Consider the following 22,127-nt stretch of genomic DNA (forward strand, 5'->3'; position numbering starts at 1 on the left):
TTATTTGAAAAGTTTTTACTTTTCTAAGTATTTATTTAGTATTTATTGTCATTTCTAAAGCAAATTGTGTCTCACACAATATTTAGAAACAGAAAAACAGATCTCTTTCCCTTATGCTGACAATGAAACATAAATAACATTTCTTTGTGGCAGTTCATTTGTTTTTTTTACTGTTGATGGTACATATTTTGGTTGTAACACGGTAAAAGGGGCCTACTCAGGTACTATAACTTCACCAATGTCTATGCCAATAGCTGACTAATTTTAACATTGCCATAGCTTTATTCAAAGATCAGAGCTGTCTGTGGGTCTCTGGTGGTGCCGTGGTGACAGGCCTTAGATATTTGCTCCCCAAACACTCACCACACATCAGGCTGGGTCATGGCCTGCTCAAGACTTATATCTCCAACTGTATCCTGACATTTTCCTTTGGGAAGTGTGACCATGACAGCAAGAAGTCCCCACTGCCCACATGTCCAACAACTGGTCACCCTCTGTAAGTAACCCTACTATGCTGCTCACTCTGTAGATAACACATTTTCACAGAACATTGGTAGCTTAGTCATTTGGCCCATATTCATGATAAAAAAGGAAGCAGAAGAATTAAGAAAGACTGAGGTGTGTTTTGGAGGGCAATGCTGCAACCCCTTATTACTCATGGGATATTAGACGGGCCTTCCAGACCCGCTTCTTCACTGAAGCTTATCGGCCTTGCCTCTGCGATCACGCTTCCCTTTCTGGAACGTGTGCATCGAGCCAGGAGCTGTCGGAGTGTCTTAGCTTAAATTTCAGAGGAAGAAAAGTCCGTTCCCCTTCACTTGTTCGGCCTGGGGCATGAAATTATAGAGTCTGCATCCGTACCCCTCTCTATGGCACATCAGTAGCGTATATATCCTCCAGAGTGCTTTTGCTTTGTTTCCTTTTTGTTGGGATTCTATGCTGCTCCAGGTCAGCATTGTCTGTCTCTGTCGGGAAGGATTTATGTTGTTTTGATTTTACAATTCTGTCTGCTCAGACTGTCTATCCTGAAAAAAAAAATCAACCATCAGTAATGGCTGACATTTGTTTTCTTATAGTTCGGATTAGTGCCTGACAGTGGATATGACATTTCAGAAAACTGCTCGATCTCTGCTCTCATGAGCCAGGCATTGTCGATTTATAGGTCTCATAAAAACAAGCCAACTTAACCAAAACATCATATATGAGTTGAAAAGCTTTGCAAACGCACATTTGGCCACAAGATGATAAAACTGAGTAATTAGAGATGCACCAATCAGATTTTATTATATCTATCAATCTCGGTATATTTTTGTATTTCTTTACTACTTTTTTAACCAATATTGCAATTGCAGTTATAGTTAGATTTTTTTTTTTTTTTTTGCGCTAACCACAAGCATGCGGATGCTTGACTTCAGGCTTTTACTGTTTTCATGAACTTAAAAGTTTACATATCTAGAGTCCATTGCAGCAGGACTTTTCTGTTACTGTTGCTCACTTCTTCTCTCATACCTAAAACTGAGTGCTATCTAAATCTCTTTCTTTCATTCTCTATGGCAGCCAAACCTCTGTAAGCCACCTAAATAGCTGGATTGAAAGAGTCAGTGTGACCAAAATTGAAAGCCTCTGCATTTTGGAAATAGTGTTTTGTTTAATTGGGATTATATTGCAATTGCACTAATCGCTCAGCTCTAATTTTTTATATTAATAAGTTGGGTGAAAAATCTAAAACTACAAGAAGATTTACCCCTTTATCGCCTTCTCTCTGTGTGATTTAATGAATACGATTGATTTGATTTCCGGATGGAACTTTTCCTGTTAACAGGATTTACCGTTGTAATGTCTTTCTTTTCTGACCTTGTACTAATCTCAATTTGTCTTTTGGATTGCACATGTGGACATTTATGCATATAGTCTTTACTTGTAGAGAGGAGTTTATGACAGTCTCTTAAAAAAGCAAACATAGCTCTGGTTTTCAGAAAAGTGCTGGGATCTGCAGATATCTGTATTCAGATATTTTAAGGTATCTGATCGGAAGTAAAAAAAAAATTGATCAGTGCATCAGTAGTAACAATATAAAAGTTTTATGGTATTAATACAAAAACAATTAAAGCATTAATATATAGCATGATTTGAATGCTTTGGAGTATAACATATAATAAAGATCAAGATATGTGGGATTTTTTTTTTTTTTTTTTATCTAGCCGACAATCTTTGCACAGGAACATGCAGGTAAACTAACACTGCTCTATATTTTATATTGATTCTGAGAAAACTCTAGTCCCCGAACTTTCTTCAGCAATGTTAAACCTTTAGATCACTGAGGTAATTTAAAACAGAACCACTAGATGCTCAGTTTCCACATGTTTTTGATGTATCTGCACTGCTCCTATGTTTAAAACTGTTACCATTACATTTTGTACTATTAAATAACAAAAATATTATTTCCCTTAAGCAATTTTTTTTATTTTAGCTTTCAAGCTAAAGCTATTTAAGATATTAAGTGTATAGCTATAACATTTTCAAACTATTCGTCCCCCGAGGCACTGTCGCTGATATCATGGATTCAATTTTTCCATCTCCTTTTTACTTTTAGGCAGCATTCAAGCTCAATGCATAACTTTATCATATGGGATGTCGATGTTCGGCACATTTCTGCACCAGTCAATTTTAAGATGGCGGCCAAATATGGCGCAGCAGTCTCTTTGTTTACCAGAGAGGTGCTCTGCTCTGCTCTCATTGAATAGATTGGACATAGCTGCCCTGCTATTTAGCTTCGGTAATCACCTCCGTTATGATAGAATTCCAGAACAAATCCTCTTCACAGTTAGTTGTCAGCGCGCTGTCATGGAAAGGAGATACCTCTGTACAGTAAGTGAATTATCTCCGAAAAGAAAAGGGTTGTGCGCTTTTGTGCCTTCCTTAAGGCTCCTGGTCATTTTCGGACTTCTCTCTGCTCAAGAGTTTAGATGGAGGAGTGGAAAGGGAAAAAAAAATCTTTTACTTTTTTTACATCTTGGAAAAGCTTAAAATAATCTGCAGAACACAATGATACAAAGCATTGTGATGGATGAGTTTGTTTTGCTCTGGCTCTCAATCTTTCACCCCTTCCAGCGATGCCATTCTCTCGATGTCTTTTCTCAGGGAAAACCCATTATTCCTCTTTCCTTCTACATTTTACCAAACCAGATTCACTGCATCGGTCCATGCCTGGCCAAAGGGAAGAAAAATCTATTCAGTTTGCGCTAAATTTGATTTCCTTGCTTACACATACAATTTTTTTTTTTATTAGTTCTTGTTCATAGTGTGGAGTAACAGTGTGATATTATTTTACCCTTGCAGTCCAATATGGCGAGGCATGGCAGGGACTGCAGTAATTGAAATTTCTTTATGATTGAATTTGTGTCCATGCATCTCCCAGGAGAAAGCTGATTGGATAGGTTTCACTTTTTGGATGCATTTAATTTAAAGCATAATTGCAGCCTGGTGTTGGACTACCATATTTCTGGTAATATTCTGGGTTTATCCATTCTGAGCAAAAAATAAATAGCTTAATCCACCAGGGGAAAAAAGGTACAGTAAACCATTTTTTTTGTTTTATCTTGCTGTTTTTTAGCTGATCGAAATTACACTGTAATGAACTTGGCCACCTAATAAACAATGAATATTTAAAGGTAAATTATAATCAATCTATAACAGTAAAGGGCTATCTCTAAATGAGGGAAAGGCTATGTCTGATTCGTTTGCAAATATTTAGGCTGTCATTTGATTTGATCTGTTCTGTAAAGACATTTCCACTTGTGAAATTTGCCAAAATTAGAATTTATTTCCCGTCTTAAATCTGTCTTCTCTAATTTTTTTCCTTGGAAAAAAAATTCCATGAGGACAAAAGTTGTATATCAATTGGTATTGTAGCCCTTTGAGGCTTGATGATCATAACAATCTTAAATGTCATCTTATATTTCCTAATTTCTAGAAAATAATTCTGCTCTTCTTTTCTATTGATGCTGGTTCTTATTATGGCTGTCTTTTTTCATAATTATATATTAAAAAAAAAAAAAAAAAAAACCCTACCTGCATATTTTTCACATAAACTAATAGCAGACCTTTGAAAAAGTGTTTGAATCTCTGGTTGTTAATTCTCTCTTATTTTCTGTTTTAGATTCTTTTGTTTGTTTATTGAAATTAAGGCACTTCTGAATCTGAGAGGGATTTTCTACGTCCAAGCTTGGCTACAGTGCTCTCAGAACTGGAGCTTCTGCTAAATATCCATGGTTGTAGTTTTCTTTGGAAAGCTTGATGTCCTGCTCCCTGTTTTTTCTAGGATTAAACCGGTTCAATAAATCAGGGAGGCGATGGCTGGCTTGAACAAAGAGCAAAGACAAACACAATGCCATGAGCAAACGCTTCCTGTTTATTTGGATGTGGATAACTGAAAGCAATCAAAGCCCGAAGTCCTGGATCACAACACAGCCCCTCCTATACATACTCACAGCAGATGGTAGCCAGTGGCAAAAAACGCTGTATGAGCAACAACGTGGACTCCAACAGCAGGACGGTACATCGGCGCACAGAGACAGATGTCAGTGTTTGCTTTGTCCAAAAGCAACGTGCCGATCAGAATTACGTTTTGGCCTCTGCTGCTTGGTCACTGGAGGGAGAGGCTGCATTCAGCTATGATTCACCCTCAGATAATGATCCTCTTAGTGATAAACGGAATTAAGTTGGGGAAAAAAATCTGTTTAATTGGTAAAAATCCACAGTCCACCTTTACTGTAATTAGTAGTTTAAAAGGGATAACATCCCCTTTATAAAAAAAAGTCTTATTTTAGTTTCTTTCAAAAATATTCTTGTCCAATAAGCTGTTTTATTCCTTATTTTGCATAGTAAAAACTCAATACCTGAAAGTATTGTAATGGGATTAATGTGATACAGCAACATAATGTACTGATTATTGTAAAGAAGATGAAAATTAGTTCACTTTTTCACTTTTCAGTTTTTATATATATATATATATATATATATATATATATATATAGAAATCTGACAAGAAGATGCTTATATAAAATAACTACCTGGAAACTTTATTCCCCATTTTCAAACAGTTTGTATCCTGTCATGGTGCCGGCAGCATCATAAAAGGGTTCTTTCGTCAGCAGGATCAAAGTTTATGAGAAAAAGGATTTAACTAATAGATGGTGATCCTAGTAAAAAAAAAAAATATATTAAAAAAAAGCCTTTAAATCTGCAAAAGACTAGACTGAAAAGAATGGTTTAGATTCAAGCATATTCATGTATTATTAGCCTAGACTTGAATCTAAATATTCAGAAATAGTTGAAATTTGCTATTAAGATGCCATCCATTCAGTCTGATTTAGGTCGGCTTACTTTAGAAACTGCAGTCTGTATTTGAGTGAAGCTGATAGAAAAAAAAAATTCCGTATACTTCTAAAAGAAATGACTCAATACAAATGGACACCTAACTTTTCAGATAATTTGTGAAAAGTAAAACATCAATTACTATTTCCCTTAGATTTTATAATGATGTGCTATTATTTTCCGGTTTAACACAATAGAAATAGATTGGCATATTTCTTCTTACATGCAAATTTAGATGGTAATGTTGCAAATTGTCCTAAAATAATTAAACACGTTGTGGAGTTTAAAATGCTTTTTGCAAACTAGTGATATGACAGATTACCCCATTAAAATTGACTCCAATGAAAATACTTTGAGCTGTAAGCCATCAGCTGTTATCTAATGGAGACACAGAGGTAAAGCACTCCCACCCAGGGAAGCTTTGTGTCAGAGCAGTAAACACAAAGTCAAGCTGGTCAAACAAGACAATGTGCAGCCTAACCACAGAGCCAGCTGTGCTTAGAGTATGGCAGTGATTTCATCTATTAAAAGTCAAGACTTAGCCTAATATTCAGCTTTCATTTTCTCAGTTCTAACATGTTGATGTCATATTTTATTTAAGATTAAACTAACGTGTTTTCCTCTATTTCCAGGTTTATTGTATCAATTTACATTTAAAACCAGGAGATGATTAATTTTAATTTTGTAGCCTTCAGTTAAATCTAATGGAACATTAATTAAGGGTTTAGCTGTATGTTTTAGTTTGAGCATAATAGTGGCAATGTAAAAAAGCTATCCTTTAATTCCCCAATAATAGATTTTTATTATAGAGCCCCTGAAGCAAAAAAGAAAAACATTTTTCTACTAGATACTTTCTTTTGTACCTTGTGCCAAAATTGACTGCAGTATCTTACATTTATTTTAATTATTGTTCTTTCAATAGTGTATATGTTTTGCATGTGAAGAAACAAAATGTCTTCCTTCTTTGACCTTACCCTCATGTTTGTGGGATCATATTTGTCTGAGAAGGAAATCTCTAATCTCAAAACCATTTTAATTTTTTAGACCTTAAATCCCACTTTTTGCAGTAATCAACCAATTTATCCCCTGTTTAATTTATTTAATGTTCTCTTCTTGTTTTTTTACTGAATTTAAGGAAAATACATCAAAATATATGGAGCATGCAGGAGGGTTGAGCACTGGGTCGGGTTACAGCTGTGATTGACAGCGACACAAACTTGGCATGCAGAGGGATCTTTGCAATAGCTCAGAAATTTGAATGCTTTTAGTAGAAATTATGTTTATTTCTCATTATAGCAAAACCATTTAACTTATTTTATGTCCCTGAGCTAGCCACCGCTGCCTAGGATACAGCTACTGGCATCAGTTCTGATGAGTTACATCTAGTCCCCAGCTAAACCAATAACAAAAATCAAATGTAGTAACCCCTTTTTAACCATAGCAAGGCACCGAATAGGTGGTTTTAGAGACATAAGTGGGATTTAAATAATGTTTAGTAAATTTAAAAAATAATTCCTGGAACATTTAAAGAGAAATACATCCATTTATGTAGTTTAATAGAAACAAATATATATTTTCGAACCCTTTAAGGAATAATTGGCTAATTTCAAAATCTACCAATATTTAGTATTAGGTTAAAAATGATTTCAACAAAACATATACATATACAACATATAAACATAACACATACATTAAGCAATACATTTGCCTTGAGTATTTTAACTAAACTACTGCTTCTAGGTTTTATGCAAATTTTTTTAGATTCCTACTGACAGTTTTTCCAGTGGGTGGTCTATAGGCAGGTAGGCTGCATACACTCCAAACCTTCCACAGTCAGTCTGATGACAACACACAACGGCTTGGCTCAACTCAAAATATTATTTATCTGGCTCTCCTATTCCTCCTCCTCTCCAGCACAGGCTTTGTCAAGTCGGAGGAAACCATCTGCTGCCCGGTGATAATGGTTGGCCAGGGAGGATAGGGACTACAAATAGAGAAAGGAAATAAAATGGAGAGAAAATGGCAGCGACTGTCCCAGAACCTACAGTACCTTCCCGCCTGCCTGCTTGCCTGCCTGCAGCAAGCCTGTCGTCTAAATAAAAACCTTCTCCTGATATCTCCTGGCTTCTCTGGGCTTGGGTGTATGTGTGAAGATGGAATTCTGTGTTTCCTGTGTGGATGTGTTGCCATATGCATTTTGCTATCTGGCCTTGATCATTTTCAAGTCAGGATAGGATTGTTCCTAAGCCAAGCTGATATGCTGTCGGTGTGATGGCGCTGACTAAAACCCTTTTCTTTTTTTCCGCTCTTTAACATGAGGCAGTGGATCTCTTACAGATGGACTGCTTCTCAGAGGAAAGGATCTCCCCCCCCCCCTCACTGTTTTCATACATGAAGTTTGCGGACAGCAAATGTGCTTTGATGAAAAGTCGCCTGAATATAGATAAAAAATAGAGCACACTTGCAATAAAACATGTAAAAAATTGAAGCAGGGAAGTGAAACAATTTCTTAAAATAAATAGACCAGAGAACGCAGCTCTTCACATTGAAACGGCCCTCCTTGCGTCTCTAGGGCTGTCGAATGCAATTGTGTGCTTTGGGCATTCTCCAAGTGAAGCATTTCAGTTCTTTCTTGTCTTTAGCTGACAGGTAGAGCTGAACAAAAAGACCTGACAGTCTGCCTCCACCTAAACCCAGCGTCATGCTCTTACTCCATCACTCTGTTTTCTGCTTTGTCTTGACATGTTTCCTTTAGCTGCTTTTTTCCTCTTTTGCCCCCAGCACTTACAAACTGTCAGATAACTTTGACTATAGATACATCAAGTGACACTCATTGAGCTTGTCTGCTTTTATGAATCTGTTCATTAGACAGCAGATGCTGCGCCGCATCAGTCGCATGTAATATAGTTAAGCGCTGAAGCTGGGAGGGAAATGTCTTCAGATATAGGACTGATCCAGTACATGGTGCTTTTTTAAATTATTTATACCCCTTTTTACTTTTTTTCCGGTTTGTCCCATTAAAATAACAAAGGTAATGGGAGAAACCAAACATAGCAGTGAGTAATTGTAGGGTTGAAGTGAAACGTGAATGTAAATAATTTTTTTCTTTAAAAAAATACAAAGCTCCTGAAGGTGGGACCACCTGTTAGCATTCAGTTCTTTTCACTCTTATACCCCTACTTCATTTAAGTAACAAATAGTATAATTTTATCATAAAAGCACCCATTTGTGAAGGCCGCAGGTTTTTTAAAGAAAACATCTGTGATGAAAGTTACAAATCAAGGCACGCACACTAAATTACCAATATATCACAGTCCACCAAACTAACAGGCCAGCCAAGAAGGACATTAATCTGAGAAGCAGCCAAAGAGGCCAGTGGCAACTCTAGAGAGTCCTCAGTGATCCACAGACATTAATATGCAATTTCTAAAGGTTTGAGCATTTCAGAAAGTACTGTTTACCCCATCATCTGTAGATGAAAGGATGATGACACGGATTCAAAACCAAGGCATTGCTGTCCACCTAAATTGACAGGCTGAGCAGGGAGATCTTCTATCCAAAACTTGTTGGAACATTAGAAGTTCGTTTACATTAAAATGATTCATTTTTCGAATCCAGTGTTGGGAGTTATAGTTATAATACTGCACTAGTCCAGTTAAATAAGTATTTTTTTTCCAGCGTTCTTATTGTCATTACACTTTCACGAGTACAGAGCAACGAAATCAGCTCTCTGCATTTAACCCGTCCCCTTGGGGAGTGGTGGGCTGCCATTGTGCGGCACCCGGGAGGCAGTCCGGGATTAAGCGTCTTGCTCAGGGACCTAGGGTGGTAGTCTGTGGGATTATGGCTTCAACTCACAACCTCTGGATTCCAAGTACAATGGACTAACCCCCTATTTTGTACATATTGATAACATCGTTACTACAACTGGATTATTCAAAGGAACTTTTCCAAAGTGCTGGCTCTCTCTGCAAAAACAGTTGCAAAAAAATATTTTAAAATATCTAATTTGCTTTATTGTTCTTTTATCATAAAAAAAAAAACATAATTACTTATAGATACTTATCCCACTACTTACAACAAACTGCTGCAGATTAGCATAGTGTTTTTGATAATAAGTCCTATTCATTACTTAGTTATTTTAATTATTAGTATTAGACATCTTATACAAAATAATGTTAGAACTGTAAATATACAGTCATATGTTTATATTACTTTTTTTATGTATTTATTACTGTTTTCAAGGGTGTACTTAAAAAAAATTTAATTGTCTAGCGCTGTTTTAAATGAAATTTCTTTTTGTATACACTCGTGTGTACAAAAGGAAAAGTCTAAGTTATATATTTTATACTTGAACGCTCAGTTTTATTTAAAGTTCCAATAAAAGGAACTTCATCCAAATAAATCCACATTTAAATCATAAAGATGAAATGCATAGTTACTTTGACTAGAATCTAGTTACTCTGATTGCCCAGTTACTGAGTTACTAACTCGGTTACTTTTTTTGGAGAACTAAGTAGTAACAGTGAGAAGAAAATAGTAGTAATGTTCCCAGCACTGTACAAATCTAAAGTTTCAAGTGGCAAATAAAAAGTTATTAAAAGAAAGCTACTTTTGGAATTTGTCACAAGTGATAGAGATACAGAAATAAAAGGAATGGTAGGAAATAATATACTCTGGTCAGATAGGACCAAAATTGAACCCTTTGACCTTTACACAAAATCTGTTCAAGAGATATTGCAAAAAAAACAAAACAATGATAAGTCCTTCATATCAATGTAAACCCATGATGCAGTGGTGGTGGCATCGCCACTGTTGAGTGGAAGTATTTCTTTACTTAGACGCTGTGAAAATTCGTTGGAAAGATGATAGTAGCTAAATACAGGAAGATCCTGGTATAGAAATGCTGTAAAAGGATTTAGACTGGGCTGGAAATTAGTAGCAGAACAACCCAAAAAATGTTTTCTGGGAATGGAAAAGTACAATGGAATTATTAACATGAAATAATTACCGTATCTGCTTTGGAAAAGCCCTGTAAAAACAGACCTGAATCTAATTAAGAATGTGGTCCAGAACTTTCAGGCAATATGAAAGTGATTGTTGGTTGTTTGGATTGATTGTGATGGGCTAAACCCAAACCAATCCCATACGTTTTAGATATATGCAAAAATGTAAAGAATGAAAATACATAATCAGCTGCAGCTTTGTGTTTGATTTTAACATAAAAATCCATATCAATCCCATTACACTCTGTGCTGTGACAAAATTTGTTACTGGTCAGGGAATAAATAATTTTAAGGAACTCTATAAGGCTGCTTAGCACCATAAACCAAATAGTTTGGGCTGTGTTTCTGCCACAGAGCGATCAATCTGACTGAAGCTTTGCCGACACCGCTGTTAGAATGCACGATGGAGAGCTTGATGAGGTGGACGCAGGGTCGAGGCGGGGGGAATAATGGAACTGAGGGATAGAGGGATCAGGCGTTAGGACGCAGTAGGAGACTTGTGACCAGGTCCTTTCTATTAACTTAGGAGGCTGGCTGGGGCAGGAGGGAGGAATAAGGCTTGGCTCTGCCCTCTGCCTGCCTAGTTGTTAGACCAAGCGTCCAGACTTCTGATAGGGAGAGACGAATAATGCTCAGAGGTTGGCTGGCGATTGACCCTGTGTTTTCATCAACCTGCGCTAGCCTGATAACATTTCTCACTCCAAGAAAAATCCAAAAAGTAGGCTTAGAGAACTTTTAGCTGCTTCTTGTTTTTTTTTTTTCTTTTCAATTTCCTTTCCTCTTACTTTAGTGAAGAAAAAACAAATCTGTCATAATAGAGATCAGAATGATTTTCTGATAACAAAATTAGTATGTAATGAAAATCTCAAGCAAATCACAACTACAATTTTGTCCATATGTGAATTTTGACTTTTATCAACATAAAAATGAAAAAATTGCTATCTGTGGAGACTCTTGAGTCGCTGAACAGGACTTTTTTTGCTTGTCCCCATTATGCATAGTCTGTAATCATCACTCACTCACAGCTAATTATGCACCACACGCCGCCATCATTGCATGTTCACTTCAAGACCTTGAGGAACTGTTCACGGTGCTGCAATTTACACAATTTAACCAATTTTTAGGGAAATAATCTATTACAAACACATTTGTTGTTCAAAATGATTTTTGGGCCACTGGATAAAAAGCTCCTTCGAAAGCACTGGATAATTTGCTTTTCCTTTCTCACCTCTGTTCTCTGCACTAATCATTGTTGTTTGTGGCTCTCTCTGCTGCAGCTCTCTGGACTGTCCCCTGGAGACAACCAGACCCCAGGACTGCTGCTGGCTCCAGGAGTCAGGTGGGGACAGACGCCTATCAACCAGCTCACGCCCTGGGATACAGACGAACCTCCTGCCAAGCAACACAGAGATGGTGAGCCCACAGGTAATGAGTCACCCACATGGCATTTCCATAAAAGCACCACATGCATTTATAAGTTGCATCTGAGATGGGTTTACAGAGTTGTATATCATTAGTATGCATCTGTGCAGCAGATGTACACATGTGTGGGGTTTTCTATCACACGCTACACCCCTGTCAGCCATGGCTGGCTACACCCACACCTAATGGTAATGAGTCATTCTGCCCTACAAAAAGTACAGCTACAGTATGTGTCACAAGTATGCGTACTTTACACATGTAATCACGAGTGGTATGCGTATCAATATATTTAGGTGAAATATCACCAGGCAAACAGTGCCATATAAAATAATCAGTGCCATTAGAACTTTTTCATATTTTGATTTGGAACAAAACATAAGTCTATTGGAAATGAATGTTACTGTTTAACAAAGAGCTATTCATAAAGGAACTACAAATTTTATATAACAAATATCTTGTTTTTAACTGCAAAACAAATGAGAATTTTATTGTCTTCAGAGTATCAGTTTGTAAACTGTTGCATTCACAAACATACAATTAAAGGTATAGTGGTGGATGTTCTTTTTCCGGGTGGATCATCAAAATAAGTGGTCCTCCTAACTGTCAGTTATTCTGCTGATATGTTTGCGTAAGGCCATTCTACGTGCGTGTCTCTATTTTCACCAACCAGTGGTGAGTCTGACATAGTGAAAAATTGCAAATCTTCTTTTGGAAAGTAAGCCTGTATGAGTGATACAAACTGCAACTTTAAACAGAGTGTGCACGAGGACAAATGGGCTTGTGGACGCTCTCACACATGCATTCAATAGGCATTCCCTCTTGGGAATGGATACAGGGTTGTGCATGTTCTTTTTTTCTTTTTTAAGTTTAAAAAAATTCGCCAAAATCCTCTACTATTCCTTTAATCAAGAGCTGTGTTTTAAAAACCCAGTTTTACTTATTTTATTGCTTTTTTTCTTTTCAGTTTTGTATGTAGACTAAAAATGTAACTTTAGTTCTACTTTGACCAGAACTCCTTTATCACATTTGCTGTTTCTTCCTCATTGCTTCTAACACTGCAAAAAGGATCTAGAAATAAATACAAATTTCTTAAATTAGGTGTATTTACCCTTAATTTTAGGAGGTAAATGAGACAATTTTCCAATAGAATGAGATTTTTCGCTCTTAAAATAGGATAATTAGATAATGCACTTGAAATAAGACAAAACAATTTTTTTTCTTATTTTAAATGTCAATTGTCTTGTTCCATTTATTTTAAGAAAAAAATAACTTATTTAGATTTTAATGTTTTTGCCGTGTTTAAACTTAAAACCAGACTTCTTATCTCTTTCAATATATCTCTTCTTGCCTCTCTATCCTAAAGGTCAGCAGAGGGAAACACATGACTTTGCACATTAAAACTTCTCCACCCCGTTTATTTTCTCTCATAAATCCTCAATATCTTCACAGAGCAGTTAAATTTACTCTTATATTACATCACACAGATTTACTATTAATAATATCTTTTTGATGTGACTCTTCATTTACAAATGATTTTGTAATTTGTGATTATGTATCAAATTAAATTTTAATAAATTAAGTCTATTGTATTTATCTTTTTCCACACAACTAAATGTGAAAGGGGTGTGAAAACATTTAAAAGGTATTGTGTGAATATAAGAATATTTAGTGATCAGCTGAGAAAGATGAGAAAAGCCCATCTTATTGCAGGAATTAGGCACTTTATTGTCCTTGTTATAGCACTAAAAAAGGGCTCCGGAAATAAATGAGTCTGTTACATCTGTACAGTAAAAGTCCTTTAAATGTGGACCTTTTAAAAAAAAAAAAATGCATTTATGAAACCCGTACGCTTTGATGATGCTGCTACTCTTCAGCGAAACAGACCCGCCATTAATGGGTTAAACCCTTTTTGAGGCTTCCTTTTTTTTTTTTTTACTTGTGCTGTAATGAACTCGCCCAGAATGGCTATGCCCCGGAGCTGTTCATTTCCTTCCTTTGCTCTGCCGGCCTCTGCCTCCTGCTCATCACAAATGTGTCTCATTTAAGAATAATACGTGCACCTAGCTGGATGCTGCAGAAATTCTGGCTCTACAAATTTACACCATAGACAGCTGTTTCTCTGTGGTGGCAAACATTGTAAAAATGTGAAAGCCATAGTGTGTGAAACTAAAGTGCCTTCCAATTAGAATTTGATGATCTTAAATGCAAATGGATAATTGATTAAATATTAAATTGCTTCCTTAGCAACTAAAGGAGCATTTCTTTCAGTTGAAAATGCACCATTATCCAGTAAGCTTCCACTCCTAGCACAGCAGCACCCACCCCCACCCAAACCACAGCTCAGAGTGAAGCGAGAGGAGAGTGAGATGTCGCCAGCCCACCACAGTGTCACATATGACACTCAAATCCGAGCATAGTGTTGCATAGTGATTTGCGTGCATGCGCTATTCCAAACTGAGAGTGGCGTTTGTGACGAAGCCAGCTCCTCGCCACACTTCACTGAACTGTGTTGCCAGAAAGTTCTCTGCCAACTTGCCAGAATTAATCAACGCAAAAAAAACTTCACTCTGGTTTTTCTTTTCTGTTAGAAAAAGTTTGTAATTGACAAAAGTTTTTTTTCCCCTTTCGGCTTCAGTTTTCGGTGCAACTATATATATATGTTTTTTTTTATGCTAGGCTTAGATGGGAGAAAGAAATGGAGCTGATTAATAAACAATAGGATGATTTGAATTTAGTATTTGACAGGCAATTAAAAACGTGGAATATGTTTATATTAATGCAGTTTCTTCATGTCATTCAACTTTGTACTGTAGGCAAGGACTGCAAATGTAGGTCACTGTGAGCTTCCTATTACTTTCTTGGCCAGTGTTTGAACATGTAAAAAAAGAATAAACCTGAAAGCGTGCATTTGTGTGAAATCCTGATCATACACCGCTGTTGGTTTTAAGACTTTGGACCGTATTGCATACGGAATAAAATACATTTTCAAGGAAGATGCACAAATCAAAGAAAATCAAACGCTTTAGTGTTGATTAGCTCCATGATGCAGTATGTGATAACAGGGTGAACTTGCCTCTCCCCTGCAGAACTCACTTTCATTCCCCTTTTTCTCTCTCTCTCTGTGAGTCTTTTCCTTTTTCCTCTTTCCAGATTATTATATCAGCAGGGTTGGTACCGTAAATAATGTGGGCTTCTTTTCCCCCAGCTTTTTGCATGCTGCGATTTAGCCTTTAGCCCCTTAGCAGAGTGCTTGGCTATTTTTGGAGCTTGGACCCTGGCAGAAGGAGTCGGAGATGAAGGAGTAGGAGGGAGTGAGTTTGTGAGGGAGGGAGGAAGCATTCAGGTCCAATGTGGCTAGCACACCCTCAGCATCTATCGCCTCAGGGAAGAGAGATGATTGGCTCGGAGTGTGTGGGTAAACACAGACTTGTGCATCAATGATGCCAAATGCTGCATGAAGCATGCAAGCTCTCAACTTCAAAAATCTATTTATTGGTTCTGTAGTTATATAAAATCTATTAATCTTAGTTATACAACTTTTGTGTCAGATCATTAATAAATTAAATATTTCTCTAATTATTCATGAGTCTCATATCAACATGGACTAGGCTAATTCATGGTGTGGAAAGGTTGTTGGAGTCTGTCGCCTCTGCAGATTTTCACTTTGGATGTTGGACTGAAAATCCATTATGTAAACAGTTTTATGACTCAAACAGCATTTTCACTGTAAAAAAATTTTTTTAATTTTTTTTTATGTAGATTCGTTATTACAGTGTTTTAGCTGTAAAATAATGTTTAAAGTTTTATATGCAATATTAGGTTTTCCCAATCAGAAGCACTGATATTCAACACACATCAGAGTTGTTCAAATAAAAACATCTGTTTTTTTTGTGCTAAAAATTAATTTAAATTACTCTAATACAAAGTTAAAATCAATGCAATGGATTTGTCTTGAAGCACAGTAGCAAGTGCTGTAAATTAACAGGACTGCAAGATAGCATAAGCTACATTAATTTTAAGTCACGTTTAACTCACTAACCAGTGATATTCTAGAGACTGTAGTGTTAAATCATGTTTTTTCATATATTTGATAATAATCCAAGCACAGAAGGTCAAATAAAACAGACTTGACAATGATAGATGCAGTTCAAAGTTAAATCTTATTAAAATTCACATGTAGAGCAGTTATCTAAAACGCCAGCCTACATATAATGTTTACTGTTTTTTGATGCCACAAAGTTCCTGTTAATTATTTGCGGATTTAACTTAAAGTTTTTTTTCTGTTGCACAAACTTGGTACTGCTCCCTGAGCATCATAATATTTAATGATTAGTGTTACAGCTGCTCTTTGCAGTTTTTTTCCCCCCAGTGAGGACAACTGTTTGAGCACAACACACAGATCAAGCCTGTGACATTTTAAAGGAAAATAAAACAGACTCTGATGGTCAAAGGAAGTAAAAATCAATTATATCAACAAAATAATGAGCTGCATCCACAGTACATACATACAGTAGGTGGTGATTCTTAAAAAGCAATGATATGTCTTGCTGTGTGTACTGCTAATATAAAATTACAAGCAGTACATATACGGTAAGCAGATGAGTTTATTCAGAGACCCAAACACTGCTCATTAAATTAAAACCTAATTTAACCATTCAATGATACTTGATTTATTAAATTAGGACAATCTTAATTTTAAATGAATCCTTAAAGAATTATGAATTGAATCTAATGAAAACCTTTTTTGCTCGAGAAGTCTAGAGAGAGGAGAACACAACACATTTTTTATTTTAATTTTTATCAATAAAGACAACAAAAGAGGCAAAAGAAGCCCAAAAAACTTTAAGGAAAAAAAAAAAAAAAAAAAACCCTAAAAAAAAAGGAAAATAAGGAAGAAATGGAAAATAAAGAAAAATTTTTATTTTATTTAAATTATCCATTTTTTCATGTCCTGAAAATGGTTTTGCATCTACAGTGTTAAGCTTAGTTGTTAAAAACCTGCTTCAAAATGTCCGTAAAAAGAATTCAGAAATTCATTTGTCAGAATCAAAATATGTCAAATGTATTTGAAAAAAAAAAAGAAAAATTCAGATAATCACTTTTTATTGTTTATTCCAGGTGTTACATTTTGACATAAAGCAAAACATTATTTAACCAGAAAGAGGAATAATATATAAAGGACTGCTTATTTTCACTAAGTTGTAGTGTAGACATGAAACGAAAATATATAATATATGTATGCATATATAATATGCAGCATCTTGTCATTTTCACCTATTTATGTTTTCATATTATGCTATGCTATTAAATTATGTATTAACAATTGTGCAGTGAAAACTAAAGGAGAATAAAGATTAAAGTGTTTCATCCTATCTACCATAAGACGTATTAGGTTTGATTGCCCTAAATGCTGCCTTCTATCATCTTGTACTGATAAAGAGGTGGACATATGTGTATGCAAACTGAATAAAGTGATTAATTCAATTTGCATACATATGCAAACAGAATAAAATGATTGTTTCTTTCATCCTGTTGCATTTATATACACTTTCCTGTTTGTCCAACAGGTCCAGCCTGGGCTACACCAGTAGCTGCTGTGAGCCAGCAGAGTCTCCTTCCCCATTCTTATGGCCTCCCTCAACCTCCGTCCTTTAGCCACAGTGTGACCGTCCAGTCACCCCTCTTAGGGGTAACCCCTTCGATCCAGACACCGGGGGCTCCACAGCATCCCCTCATGACCACCCACTTCCAGCTCACGCCACAGTCAACTCAGCAGGGGCCCTCCTTGGTGCTGAGCATGCCCAGTCAGCCTCCATATCCTGCAGCTCAGCCCAGAGTTACGCCATCCGGCCTCGCTGCCCAAGCCAACCAGGTGGTTCATCCAAACCCTCACAGCATGATGGGCAACGGCCACTTAACCTCTCACTCCAGCCTCCTCCAGCCCCCTTCTCTGCCTCTCACCAATGGACAGGCTGCAGTGCATGCTCAGAATACAGCTGCAGACAATCAGGACAGTCCCAATGGGTTGCAAATGTTGCGGACAGTCGGGAGTGGGAAGTACGAGTTCAGTGACCCGGGACACCCCAAAGGTAAGCCCAAGTAATTCTCACCAATGCACTCTTAATTTTATACTTTTACTTTTTTCCTTCTGATTCTACCTGTAAATTGTTTATAGATTTGTGTTTTTAACAGGGGAATCCAAGCTGACACATTTTTTTTTATCAAATCACAGGCTTTTTTTTGCTTGCGACCTCCTCTGATATGGGGTCTCGTTGGAATGAAACACACAGGATTGTGATTTCTGTCTGTAAATAAGAGCCGTTTCATATTCCGGCAGCTACTAAAAAGGCTCTAAACATTCAGGCAATAGGTTGTCAAGATACAATTTGCAACCATAGCGAATTTACCTTAAAGCTTCTCCAAGGTTGCAGAGAATAGAGGTGTGACTAAAACCTGGTCTACTTCTTATAAGCCGTTCTTCGCTGAAAGTGTTGGACTGATCCCAAACTGCTATACCATAGCAAACATCTGTAATATTGTGCTTTGAAATTGGTTTTCACTGTGTCAGGTTAATCCTTTTTTTTGCTCTTGGTTGCAATACACACAAGTCCTACTAAAGACAAGGCAGGAAGAGCTTTCAGTCCCTGCCCTCACATCTCTTTTGAAATCTTTTGAAGCCTTGTTGATTCGCGCTGTGTTTGTGAGGGTGCCTCACAGCTCCACCTCACGCCTGAGCCTGCAAAGCCAGAAATCAGTGTTTGCTTTAACCTTGCCGTTTATTACGCAGACTGCTAGAAACAGATGTTCGCAATTCCCAAACCAATTTTCACATTTAATGAAGCTTTTAATTTAGGCTTAGATTGTTTTCTTTTACCTGACTCATTTTGATCAATAAAATGGCTTCCAATGAACCTGTAGATTGCAAAAAGCAATTATTTTGAGCGGCTGCCTGTGATACATTGAAATGAGGCTGCAGGTAGAAATGGAAGTGGATAATTGGATAGGCTCATCTGCTTTGTCCGGTTGAATACGAACTTTTTAGACACTTTAATGCTTAATAGACTGTTAGGACTCATTTACGTGGTAAAATGTATTCTCCCTGGCCAAAGACATATAGAGCCTGATTGGAAGTGCTGTAATTGTTGAGATCCCAGAGTTTCTTCCTGAATAGCACTAGATAGATTCCAGTCTGTAAGTCATGAAGGTAATGTGACAAACTCAGCAAAAATAGGTGAACCAGTCAGCGTCATTTAATTAGCAGCGATAACATCTCCTCAGCAGCATCTCTAGGCTGACAGGAATCCTTTATGTCTCTGCTGGTATCACATTGATGCTCTGGCTATCCATGCCTGTTCAGTCCCAGCATCTCTTTTTAAGCTCCAGCTTTTTTCATGAGGTCCCAACTCCCAACCTACAACGGATGTTATCTTGTCTGTTTTAAATCAATGAACACTGAATTTAAATGTGGCAAAGGTACCTTCTGTCCTACTGTTATGGCATAATGTTGAAATATTGAGGGAAAGCTGTGGAAAGGAATCTTTCGTCTGTTGTGCCCACTTTCTGTCTAGATAATTTTTTTTGATAAGTTACAAAGGTATGAAGGGGTTGGGCTACATACTGTAAAGTACAAAGAAAAAGCAGATCGGAATAACTTTATTTGCAATTGAAAAGAGCACAACGAAATTTGTTCCAGAGCAACCCGTTCAATAGACACAATAGAACAACGTACATGGGGAGACAGGGGCCTGCAGCCATTGGAAGGCGCTATCCTTGGGCTAGAAGATAACTGCAAACACAGGGCGATAGATTTGGATAAACGCATACTGGTACACCCCTGTATGGAGATGCAAATCATATGTAATCCTGGCAAATCAATTTTTTTTTTAGCAGCGAGGATAGATTTTCAGCAGATAGATTTTCAGACAGTAAAGTATCTGTAAAAACCTTGAAAAACTATTTTCAGTAATATCAATTATCAAGAAATATTCACATAATACAGGTTTTGTACTGGCAGTATATAATATCACGGCAAGATAATGCTTAGAGTAAGACATGTATTTTATCAATTTAGATTTATAATAAAGATGCAATTATCTAACCTTGAACGCAAGATTAATTGTTGTTAGTGTTGTTAATTCACCAGGAAGATACATCTTGCCAGAAGCCAATAGATGTTTTAGCCTAAATACAGAAATGTTTCAGACCAATGAAATATAGTGATGTTTATGATGTCAACCAGCAGAACCAGGCTGAAGCAGAACAAACCTGGCTGCACCATTTCTCTAAACTCTGCTATTTAGTCTGTTTTAGGTAGAATATCCTTCATTTCTTTTTGAAAAAATGAGCAAAGGACGTGATGTGTGCCTTTATTGGTCGGTTAGATGTTTGTTCCTTCCGAACAGATTTGGTAAGAGATTGATTTAAGTTGTGAAGCTGATAAAGAATGTGATGCGCCACAGCTGCTTCTGTTGCTGCGTTTGGATAAAAGCTCGACATGGAGGCATGATTTATCCAATCAGCTTGAAGAATTGTACTGATCCTCCCTTACCTTTGGCAAACTCTCCACATGAACCTTTCCAGATAGATACTGTGTAGAGTTAAATTTGAACTACACGGATCAATCTGGTTTATGTTAGATTATCGCATACCATGATTTATCTTGCACTGATACCATTTTTTTAATCTTTCTTTCATGTCTGTCCTTAAAAATTACAACTTCTATTGGGTCAAAAAAAGGTTTTGGACTATTCCTATTTATGCTTCCAAGAGTATGTTTTTTTTAACACTTAATTAGTGTCTCAAACTAAACAATGTTATTTGATGCAAATATAAGAAGCTGGTCCTTGTATATTTGACGAATGGGGAAAGAAAAATGTGATTATTCAGTATTTGACCTACTGTTCACCATCTAGATCCAATCGTAGGGAGAGTGGATTAGTCTGATCCAGGATTCATTTTGGACCAGATACATCATCCAAAAGCCATTGTCCTGTTTTAGTAGCAGTGATGTTTTAGCTGATTTTACTCTAGTACTTCAACCATAAACAAGAAAAAAAACCATTTACTAATGAATTAAACAGATTATGGCATCTTCAATGATTGTGTGCAAACAGAAAAAAATAGACATATCTGTATCCAGCTGAAAGGCAGCCGATTTTCAGCCCACTTCCCTCCAACTCCAAGCGAAATCCCCTCCAACGTCCAGCCTCTAGAGTGACCCGGCTTGCAAATTGATTTTTACGCTGACTCCTGAATTACAGGGTCTGACCAGAAGATGATGGTTCTCTTTAGATATTAATGTTCACAAATTATGACAGAATATTTTAGTACAAATATTAAATAAATAATGTAAAAGGAGACCAGGCAAGGGCCCAACAAGGAAAGTGGGGTAATTTTGAATGGCTACTACTGTACTTAGAGTTTCAAAGCAAAGGTGGAGCCTTTCAGCCCTCTGCCTGTTCAGCATCACCGTGTTTGGAGACATTTTAGTTAGAAAAGTAGAGATTGAGATAAAATGCTAGATTACTGATTGTGTGTTGTACAAATATTTGAAGTGACAGTTTTCTGATTGTGAGAGGAATATTACCGGAGGAGAATACTCCATGCAGAGACACATGAGGAGCTTCAGCAGACAACAGAATTAATTAGTGAGTCTTCATTTTATTTCAGATTTGTATTTTTTTGCTGTGATGGAATATGTAGGTCTGGGAAATGTTGGAAGTTTGTTTGTTTGACTTTTAGACACTATATGTATGTAAGCCTCTATAGGGACTGCTGCTTAAGTTGCCTGTGTTAATGATTGACTAGAGCAGATCTATTTTTAAAGCAGGATTGTGTTGATTTGCCCTAATTTTGAACATAAACAGTTTATTTTGATACAGAAATCAAAAATGTATCTCAAAATCCAGCCACATTAATAAATTAAAGGACATTTTAAGTGATTGATTGATTGATTGATTTTATTGATCTCACAGAAGAGAACTTTACTCGTTAAATCGGCTCAAATAGTCAAAAAATAAGAAGGTGCCAAAGGAAGAAAAAGGGTGCATGGAAAATATACTGTATATACTGTACATTGCGTTTTTTTATAGCAGGACTATTATATAGGGTTATTGCACAGGTATTGCTCAGTGGTGGAGTGGGTAGCACTGCTGCCCTGCAGCAAGAAGGTTCTGAGTTTGATTCCCAGCACCAGGGTTTCTGCATGGAATTTGCATGTTCTACCTTTGCATGCGTGGGTCCAGCCTCTTGCCCATAGACAGCTAGAGATAGGATGGATGGATGGATGGATGGATGGATGGATGGATGGATGGATGGATGGAT

The 22,127-nt window shown here is 36.8% G+C and overlaps 1 protein-coding gene across 4 annotated transcripts in view; it reads left to right on the forward strand.

The window, feature by feature from the left end:
• Positions 1-22,127, forward strand: part of klhl29 (kelch like family member 29) — a 350,083-nt gene that overhangs the window by 165,642 nt on the left and 162,314 nt on the right. For 3 of the 4 annotated variants that reach the window (XM_015395203.1, XM_015395194.1, XM_015395219.1), the window contains exons 4-5: positions 11,660-11,807; positions 17,372-17,893. In XM_015395203.1, coding sequence (XP_015250689.1) covers positions 11,660-11,807; positions 17,372-17,893 — 670 coding nt within the window. The remainder of the gene's footprint in view (positions 1-11,659; positions 11,808-17,371; positions 17,894-22,127) is intronic. The other variant, XM_015395211.1, reaches the window with a different exon arrangement.

The sequence above is a fragment of the Cyprinodon variegatus genome, unplaced genomic scaffold (genome assembly GCF_000732505.1).
Source record: "Cyprinodon variegatus isolate N-32 unplaced genomic scaffold, C_variegatus-1.0 Scaffold25, whole genome shotgun sequence".
Taxonomy (NCBI): domain Eukaryota; kingdom Metazoa; phylum Chordata; class Actinopteri; order Cyprinodontiformes; family Cyprinodontidae; genus Cyprinodon; species Cyprinodon variegatus.